This window comes from Aquarana catesbeiana, linkage group LG02 (genome assembly GCF_042186555.1).
Source record: "Aquarana catesbeiana isolate 2022-GZ linkage group LG02, ASM4218655v1, whole genome shotgun sequence".
Classification (NCBI taxonomy): domain Eukaryota; kingdom Metazoa; phylum Chordata; class Amphibia; order Anura; family Ranidae; genus Aquarana; species Aquarana catesbeiana.
Genome location: NC_133325.1, coordinates 321,746,779 through 321,756,918, shown reverse-complemented (window position 1 = coordinate 321,756,918; position 10,140 = coordinate 321,746,779). Strand labels below are relative to the sequence as shown.

General features: G+C 44.3%; 1 protein-coding gene across 1 annotated transcript; it reads left to right on the top strand.

Annotated features, from left to right (window-relative positions):
- The first annotated feature begins 495 nt into the window (after positions 1-495).
- Positions 496-9,912, top strand: RPL31 (ribosomal protein L31). The gene is made up of 5 exons (XM_073614780.1): positions 496-609; positions 2,927-3,035; positions 3,362-3,487; positions 3,839-3,951; positions 9,837-9,912. Exons 2-5 carry the CDS (start codon positions 2,929-2,931, stop codon positions 9,866-9,868), a joined length of 378 nt encoding a protein of 125 aa, XP_073470881.1. The 5' UTR covers positions 496-609; positions 2,927-2,928; the 3' UTR covers positions 9,869-9,912.
- Positions 9,913-10,140: the final 228 nt, after the last annotated feature.

The window sequence follows — 10,140 nt, the reverse complement described above, 5'->3', positions numbered from 1 at the left end:
GTATGTGTTTGGTTTTCTCTCTTTTTTTTTTTTCTTTAACATTCTGCTTAAAAATTTGTGAATCAGTACTGCTTGGACCTTGAAGAAGGGGACATACCCCGAAAGCTTGTCCTGAAAAATTGTATGTTAGTGCAAATAAAAAAAGTATCACGGACAGTACACAAATTTTCTCTGATCTGAGTCCAAAGTATAGTATTGGTCATTCCCTATTATTTACACATCTGGTGTAAAGCGCCATCTAGTGGACGAATGTTTAAGTTGCAGTTTCCCAGTAGCATGAGCCACGGTTTTTATTTCCCCACCAAAGCGCTACAGCTGTATGAATGACTGATAACAACATTGTATGTGCGGCATTCTGCACTGATGGGGTGAGATAAACGTTACCAGCCTGGACTCATTATACCAAAGGGGGTCTGGCCGCAGACTGGAGCTCTACTACCGTATCACACACCTCTCCATTACACACACTTCCTAGCCATTCTAATGACAAGCACCACCCACACGTTGAACGTGCTGACGTTGTAGGACCCGGAAGCACTAGTGTGCCGTAGAGTAAACTTCTCTCCCACAATCCCTTTCTACTTCCTTTCCGTCATTGACCCTAGAAGAGTGAGTATGTTCCCGAAGCGGGTCTGTAATGGTATCCGTCGCCATCCTCCCTCCCTGGAGCTCATACATCCCCGACATTCCCGGGAGAGGAGGCGCAGTGTCTGAGCTTCCAGCCGAGGCCTGTGTTGTGGGTGGAGGGTAGGGGAGGCTCCCGGGAGATGGACACCTCAGGGCTTCTGTCATGGAGCGCTGTTCTCCCATACACTTCCCTCCTGAGCACCGCGCGCACACTCCTTTTGGTGTGGTAGATGAGTATGAAGCTATGCCCTGTGCAGTGCCTTCAGACAGGCCCTGGTGCTACATTATAAATAGGGCTGGTGATCTGAGCACTGAACGAGCTTGTCATAGACTGTGTCAGACAGGAGACCCCCTCCTTCCCCGCGCAGCTCTGGAGATAGTCCATAGCTGCCCATCACATCTTCCCCAGGATTGCTTGTCAGGGCTGTGTATGGGGACACAGGTGATCTCACAGGAGGTCTTATGTGTGTGGTGGTGGCCTTCTTGTATGGGGACACAGGAGGTCTTATGTGTGTGTGGTGGTGGCCTTGTACGGGAACCCGGGAGGTCTTATGTGTGTGGTGGTGGCGGCCTTGTACGGGAACCCCGGAGGTCTTATGTGTGTGGTGGTGGCGGCCTTGTACGGGAACCCCGGAGGTCTTATGTGTGTGGTGGTGGCGGCCTTGTACGGGAACCCCGGAGGTCTTATGTGTGTGGTGGTGGCGGCCTTGTACGGGAACCCCGGAGGTCTTATGTGTGTGGTGGTGGCGGCCTTGTACGGGAACCCCGGAGGTCTTATGTGTGTGGTGGTGGCGGCCTTGTACGGGAACCCCGGAGGTCTTATGTGTGTGGTGGTGGCGGCCTTGTATGGGGACATATGGGGCTGTCCAAAGTTGCATGACAAGTCGCACAAGTGTGAATGGAGCCTAATTCAGATTCTTACATAGTAAATTGACCCTGTACTTTGCTCATACCTGGTACTATAGCAGCAGGCACCTTCAAGTAAAAGTAAACCCATAGATTTAAGTTTAAACAATTTTACTTTTTTGGCACATGCTGGGAATGTAACGTTTACACTGGATGTGCTCTCAACCAAACTGTCAAACCAGGCAATGTCTGGTGTCATAACTGATCACATGTGCAGCGATTAAACAAGAGGCCAAGATGGCAGCTTCCTTGTCTGAAAACGATAGGAAGATTAAGATTTACTTCCAATTTAACACCCTCCCTCTTATTTTTCTTGCAGCCCCAGTCCCCTGACAGAACTCTGAAACTGCTGCCATAATCTAGCAGTCAGAATCTATTCAGGGCTAAGCAAGCTTCCCCTGCCATCATGTGATATTCAGGCTTGGTGATTGGCCACTTGATCCCCAAACCCACAACTGTTGGGGAGTAAAGGAGACTTAAAAGTGCATGCCAGGAATTAGGTGCTTTATTGGCAGATAGATGTTTTGGGGAAGGTATGTACTGACAGGATTCTGTTCCTGCTTTGCAGTAAGCACATTATTTTCTCTACTATGGATTTTAGTGCTTTTCTCCCCATCAGATAATGTTCATTAAAGCAGAACTAGGCTTCAGGCAGGTTTTTTTTATTGCATACAATCTCTCTTCTACAATAAAATGCACTTAGCCGCCTGCTCGCTGTCTTCTCCAGCGATGTACCGAGCAGCGGGAGTAACATCCTGCACCAGCCAATAGACACTGGTAGTTAGGAGAAGATGAGGGACAAGGACCGTTGAAGGAAAGGTAAGTTTAGCCTTGCATTTTGGCTTCATGTACATGGAGCTCTAAAAAAAAAAGCCAGTTCCCTTAGCAGAAAAAAACGCTCATATAGAGCATTCTTGTACACGCATTTAGATTTTTTTTCTCCTGCCAGAACACTCCTCTCAAAAATGCATAGCAGAAGTTTTGAAGGTTTTTTTTCTGCATCTAAATGTTCAGCGCACAGTATGCCTGTAATCATCCTAATGTACATGGACATATGGGATAACATTGAGCTGCTTCTACAGGTGAAACACTAAACTCCTGTAGAAGCAATATGTGTGTTTTTTTTTTTTTTTTGCCAGTGTCCATGGGGTCTAAAAGTAAAAAAGTAACCTTTACCATGCAGAAAGATTATCCATCATGTTTTGTAAAACTGAGTATACAGTGTCACTGACAGCAAAGTGTATTTGTAAATCATTTTAAACAGTTCGCTCTGGCTGTGTCTTACAGCAAAAGTGCCAGTTGCCACCCCCCCAGTGACAGTAAGCCCAGGCTGTACTAGTGTATAAAAGCGTATTGTAAGCTTCTTCCTAATGTGTGATTCTTGTATCCACAGAGATGGCGCCAGCAAAGAAGGGAGGTGAGAAGAAAAAGGGCCGCTCTGCCATCAGTGAGGTAGTTACTAGGGAATACACCATCAATATTCACAAGCGGATCCATGGCATGTAAGTTGTAGAATGGGCCGTTCTTTGTAATTTTCATAGCTGCCATCTGTGCTGCTTTATCATTTTCTGTCATAGCTGAAATCTCTATCATTCATTTCTTCTTCATCTTCATTCACGTTTAATAAACAGTTAAAGAAGTCTGAATTTGTGCAGATTTAATAATGTTCCATTGTTTTGTGGTGTTACCAGTTTTAACTGTCATAGTAGCCTATATTGATACACATATATAGAATGTGCGGTGCACAAAGCCTTTTAGTTCGTAAATGTAGTGTATCCAGGTATTCTATGCTTTACTAAATCCATGTGTTTCCTCCTCATCTTGTCAGTGGCTTCAAGAAACGTGCTCCCCGTGCTCTGAAGGAAATCCGCAAATTTGCAGTGAAAGAGATGCGTACTCCTGATGTGCGTATTGACACCAGGCTGAACAAAGCTGTGTGGGCCAAAGGAATCAGGTGAGCATTTCCCAAGGGGGAGGATATGATTTATTGAATACAGAAGTCTCACAAATTAAAGTGGAACTTCAGGAATTGCATCACTTTTAAAAATGTGCTGGCTTATAAGTGGTTAAATCCAAAAAGGTGTATGCCACCTTGTGGACTTATCTCGTTTTATGAATTAATATGACCAGCAGATTTTTTTTTAATTGCTCCAATTCCTGGAGTTCCACTTTATTCATTAGTAATATTTGCTTTATAAATGCTTATTTGTATTTAAACATTACGATTTTAAAATATTAATACAATAAAACTTTTAGATGTGTATATAACAAAATTTTAATGCCTATCCTATGTGTTTTTACGCAGGAATGTTCCATACCGTATTCGCGTGCGTTTGTCCAGGAAGCGTAATGAGGATGAAGACTCCCCTAACAAACTGTACACGCTAGTCACATATGTGCCGGTTACTACATACAAAGGTATTTATTAGGGGGGCACCGAATGGTAACTGTGGTACCGAAAATGCAGGATGCATTTAACTGAAAATTAGTTTTTTTTATACACCGCTCCAAAGATGCTGCTTGCAGGACTTTTTTCTTAACATCCTGCCATCGCATTGCCTCAGTGTGAAAGCACTCGGGCTTTCACACTGAGAGTGCAGGGGAACCGTTTTACAGGCACTTTACAGGCGATATTTTTAGCCCAAAAGCGCCTGAAAAATGCCCCATTGTGAAAGGGGTCTAACTGTTATGCCGCGTACACACGGTCGGACTTTTCGTCTACAAAAGTCCAACGGACGCCGACGGACTAAAGCTGGCTGGTAATCCGATCGTGTGTGGGCTTCTCCGGACTTTCAGCAGACTTTTTCAGCCTCAAATCCGACGGACTTTAGATTTGAAACATGCTTCAAATCTTTACGTCGTAACTACGACGGACCCCGAAATCCGCTCGTCTGTGTGCTAGTCCGACGGACAAAAACCCATGCTAGGGCAGCTATTGGCTACTGGCTATGAACTTCCTTATTTTAGTCCGGTGTACGTCATCACGTACGAATCCGTCGGACTTTTGTGTGGTCGTGTGTAGGCAAGTCCGTTCGTAAGAAAGTCTGCTGCAAGTCCGCCGAAAGTCCGCCGGAAGTCTGTCGGACAGGCTGTCGGACTTTTGTAGACGAAAAGTCCGACCGTGTGTACGCGGCATTAGATTTTATGAGATGAAGGGAAAAAAAAAATCGGCCTAACATATCGGCCCAAAAAATCAGCATCATATCGCGATTTCTAAATATCGCCATCGGCCAGAGAAAAACCCATATCGGTCGACCTCCCAAGGTACATATTCTTGGTGATTGGCACTGCACCCTTTCCCTGTGTTGTAGCTGACAGAGACAACACACAGGAAGTGCTTAAATTCCTTATGCCTTCTGCGGTTTGGCTATTAGTGGGCCTCTCATTACAGCAAACTGTGGGATCTACTTTGTCATGTAAATTGTTAGGAACAATGATGTGGCAATAAATAGTGTTTTTGAGCTGAGTGATGAACAGTGATAGGAATTTTCAATACAAATTGGGTGTCTTTAGTTGGTGTTAAATGAACTCTGCTTTAGGAGCTCTTCTGTGATGACGCCTAGCTGCCATAGCTGTGCTTGCCCACTCCCACCAGTAAAATATCACAAATCTTTAGTTGGATGGTGGCTGCAATCTTTTTTACAGTCTTGAGCATGATGCCTGTGGTATGAGAACTCAGAATGTTGTCTGTGTGTGTTCTTATTCATTCGCTGTTACTGTTCGCCATCACAGAAGTGAGCTCCCAAATTGCACGTGGGGGGGGATTTGAATCAGAAATAAGAGTTTTCACTCCTGTGATGGTGAGCAGTAATGGCTGGTCCTACCTCAGCAAAGCCCAGGGAGGTTTCAGGTCGGGCTTTATGTAACAAGGGCAGTATTCAACTTTGGTCAAAGCTTCTTAGTTTGTTTTTATCTGCATAGGTTGTTTGTTTCTTTAAAAAAAAAAAAAAAAAAGTAAAAATTTAGGAACATTAATCAGCTAACTGATGCATACAGCTGCTAAATTGTCAGAGCTTCTAAGTTTCAAGGACCACTGGTGATAAAGGGATTAATGTACCAAAGTCTTGTGAGCACTAAACCACGCTGCTTCCAGCTTAGGCCAAATCCTTTATGATGTGCTGGTTGGTACAGAAGCTGCAGCTCTACCGTTCAACTAATTGAGCGGGTAAGAAATGTTGCCCTTCCCACAGGAGAGGGGCATTGTGTTCATGCAGGATTTTGTTCATCCCTCAACTCTTGCCCTCCAGCCTCCCATTGTTTCCTTCAAATTAAGTCGCATTCCACCCTCCCCCAACTTGTACACTATCTGCTCTTGCTTACTAATTTCCCTGCTTATCCTCTCTTCTGACTCTCCTTCACAGCCAAATTTTAATTCTGCACACCATACTTTTTGTCCCAGCTTTGTTCATTGCTCATCCTGGATCCAGACCCGCTAAAACTTTCCATCCCAGAGGTCTGCTGCCATTTTACTTATGCCTCGCTGTCCTTGGACTCCATGACACAAGCCTGCTGTCCTTGGCTCTTCATCCCTCTTTCCTACACATTACTCCACAGTCACGTGTGTAAAGCCAGCACTTTAATTTGAGATAGCGTAACAAAGGGGTATTGCCTCGTATAGATTGTTTGCCTGTCTCACAGTGGTAGATTTCCCTTTACTTACTGTCCTGGCGACCCAACAAGAAATAAAAGGAAATCTCTTCAAAGTGAATGGTTTTCTCATATTATCTGTGTCTGTCTGTTGGGGCAATTCCCTTGCTCTGATGCCATCTCTAAATTTTTGAGTTGCCCCTTAACCGCTTCGACATGTAAAAATCATCATATATTTTTTTTTTTTTTTTAAGCAGAGACCCTAGGGAATAAAATGGCGGACGTTGCAACTTTTTGTCACACGGTCTTTGCGCATTGATTTTTTTCAAATGTTTTTTTTTTGGGGGGGGGTTCATTAATGAAAAAAAAAAACAAAAAAAAAAATAGCCCAATTTTTTTTTATTTAATGTGAAAGATGATGTTATGCAGAGTAAATGGATACTTAACATGTTTTGCTTTAAAATGATGCACGTTCATGGAATGGCGCCAAACTTTGGTACTTAAAAATCCCCGTAGGCGGCGCTTTCTTACAGGTTACCGATTTTAGAGCTAGAGGAGGTCTTGGGCTAGAATTATTGCTCACGCTCTAACATTCGTGGTGATGCCTCACATGTGTGATCTGAATGTCGTTTAAATATGCGGGCGCTACGTATGTACGCATTCTCTTTTGCCTGCAGGGATGGGGGCGCTTCAATTTTTTTATATTTAATTTTTTTTTTTTCCCTCGTTTCTACCTTTTTTTTTTTTTTCCCTCGTTTCTACCTTTTTTTTTTTTTTTTTTTTTTTTCCCCAATGAAAAAAAACATTTTTGATCACTTTTGTTCCTATTACAAGGAATGTAAACATCCCCTTGTAATAGGTATACAGAGTGACAAGTCCTGTTTATGGCAGGAAAGGCTGAGATCCAAAAAAAAAAAAAAAAAACATTCACCATCTCAGGCTTTCCTGCAGAGTCCCGGCATTGTTTACTTTCGCCGGCCCGGATGTGACATCATAACGTCGCGCCCGGTCCTCAAAGTCATACAGGACTGTCCCTCGGATTTCTCTCTTCCAGTGCCGGCGGATTCCTTCTCTGGGTCATCGATCGCACAGGAGAGCACGGAGAAGCAGCAGAGGGAGCCTGTAAGAACGATCAAGCGGCTGAACTGTTGCTATGATTGTTCTTATGGTGCACAGAATCGCCTGCTGTAGCTGCAGGCATCATTCAGATATCCCCACTGAAAGTCCAGGACGTCGTATGATGTACCTTGGGCACAAGGTGGTTAATATGTCTGACAGTGGTCACCAAGACAAACAAAAGTGTGATGTAGATAAAACCTGACCATCCCCCTTGTATCCCTTATTGTGAGACCCCAGTATATATACTGGAGTATATAGATCAGCAGATGGTAAAGCCACGATCTGCAACTCAGTATTTAGTGCTTTGGCTATGTGCTTCCAGGTTTACTGATATACTGTAAATTCCTGTTTTCCCAGGCTTGCTGGGGATCAGTTGGAACCCTGGAAAAAAGGCTGTTCTAATCTGAGCTTGTTTTAACACCCTGCCACAATGCACTTTTTATATTCTTGGCAATCAAGGAATAGAACATCACTTCATTCATCAGACCCATTCATCTAGTTTAAAGTTTTTTTTTTGTTTTTTTTTTAAGGATCATTCAGATGTAACTTTTAGGAGAAGGAATAAATGACTTTCTGCAAACTTAAAGCGGAGTTGCACCCAATTTTACAACTTTGTCTTAAAGGAAAGACCACCCCTCGTTTTATGATAACAAATTTTTATTTTATTTTTTCCCTCTTACCTTTAACCACTTGCTTACCGGGCACTTAAACCCCCCTCCTGCCCAATTGCGCGGTCATACAACACTGTACCCAAATGAAATTTTTATCATTTTTTTTCCCACAAATAGAGCTTTCGTTTGGTGGTATTTAATCACAGCTGGGATTTTTAAAATCATGTTTAATAGTTTGTTATAAAATTTTGCAAACAGGTAATTTTTCTCCTTCATTGATATGCGCTGATGAGGCGGCACTGGTGGGCACTGATAGGCTGCACTGATGGGCACGGATAGGCACAGATAAGGCGGCACTGATAGGCACAGATAAGGCGGCACTGATAGGCACAGTTAAGGCGGCACTGATAGGCACAGTTAAGGCGGCACTGATGGGGACAGTTAAGGCGGCACTGATGGGGACAGATAAGGCGGCACTGATGGGGACAGATAAGGCGGCACTGATGGGGACAGATAAGGCGGCACTGATGGGGACAGATAAGGCGGCACTGATGGGGACAGATAAGGCGGCACTGATGGGGACAGATAAGGCGGCACTGATGGGGACAGATAAGGCGGCACTGATGGGGACAGATAAGGCGGCACTGATGGGGACAGATAAGGCGGCACTGATGGGGACAGATAAGGCGGCACTGATGGGGACAGATAAGGCGGCACGGATGGGTGGCACGGATAGGTGACTCTGGTGGGCACTTGTAGGCAGCACTGCTGCCTATTGCTTTGTGTTGTAAGAGCGCCGTGATCGGGACTGATGTCCCGATCACGGCTGCCGGTGATCGGATTTTTTTTTCCTCCTCATGCTGTCAGCGCGAGGAGGAAAAATAGCCGATTACCGGCTCTGTTTACATCACATGATCAGCTGTCATTGGCTGACAGCTGATCATGTGGTAAGGGGTCGGGACCAACCCCTTACTCTGATCTGTGATCAGGCGAGTCTCATAGACTCGCTGATCACCGAGCGCCCCTATTGACGTCGTCCCGGCAATTTAGATCCGCGCTGTTGCCGTCATTTGGCAATGGCCCGGATCTGAAGCGGTTAATGAAGTACATAATGTATTTCCGTCCTAGCTCGCTGTGGCCCAGGGTGTCATTTTTCCTCCTGCTCCCCCCGCTGCCTTCTGGGAGGTTTGTAGCTGCTGACTTGAAAAAAAATACATTTTTGCGGCTGGGCTGGAGCACCGCTTTAATTGTTTGCATCCTCTGGGACTGAAGCCAGGGTTGACACATTTTATAATTGGTGCGGGGGGGGGGATTGGGGCGGGCAGGGGCTATGGCAGGAGCCATATTTCACTTTAGTTAAAAATAACCAACACGTTATACTTGCCTGCCTTGTACAGTGGTTTTGCACAGAGCAGCCCAGATCCTCCTCTTCTTCTCGGATCCCTCTTCGGTGCTCCTGGCCCCTCCCTCCTGTTAAGTGCCCCCACAGCAAGCAGCTTGCTATTGGGAGCACCCGAGCTGAATCACTGCTCCCTGTGTCCATTGCCCCCTTTCTCTCTTCTCCTCATTGGCTGACTGACTTTGACAGCAGGGGGAGCCCAGGGTAGCTAAGACAATCCGGCAACATTGTTGGATCTATATGGGCTCAGGTAAGTATTTAGGGGGCTGCTGCACAAAGAAGGATTTTTATCTTGATGCATAGAATGCATTAATATAAACCTTCTGCCTTTACAACCCCTTTAAGTAAATTAAAACCTTGATTTAATAGTGTGAAGTGAGCTGGGAAAAATAAAATCTCCTTCCTTCTGTAACAGGATGTTTTAACACTGCAACGACATGTAATTACATTTTTACCTTTTACAACAAATACATGAAGAATTAGTATGATGCTGCATACTACTTTTATGTTACATATGTGAAAATGGAAGTATTTGCTGTTTGCTATTTTATGTTTGTGTATTAAACAATAATTTTGTTGTTTTGCAGGACTACAGACAGTCAACGTTGATGAAAACTAAACTTGTTTCATTGTTGAAATAAAAAAAAAAGATGATAAAACTGAGCAGCCGTGTTTGTTCTTATTTCACATCTTTATGGCCTCATGCACACAGGTGTCTGTTTAATCACTTGCTTACCGGGCACTTTTACTCCCTTCCTGCTCAGGCTAATTTTCAGCGCTGTCGCACTTTGACAATTGTCAAACACTGTACTCAACCAAAAATTTTATCACTCTTTTTTTCACACAAATGGAGTTTTCTTTTGGTAGTATTTAATCACCACTGGGGTTTTT

Bases quoted from the DNA above. Each gene is read 5' to 3' on its own strand.
- RPL31 (XM_073614780.1), top strand. From the start codon at position 2,929: ATGGCGCCAGCAAAGAAGGGAGGTGAGAAGAAAAAGGGCCGCTCTGCC. The intron at 3,036-3,361 runs GTAAGTTGTAGA...TCATCTTGTCAG, and splicing joins CACAAGCGGATCCATGGCAT to TGGCTTCAAGAAACGTGCTC. The intron at 3,952-9,836 runs GTATTTATTAGG...GTTGTTTTGCAG, and splicing joins GCCGGTTACTACATACAAAG to GACTACAGACAGTCAACGTT.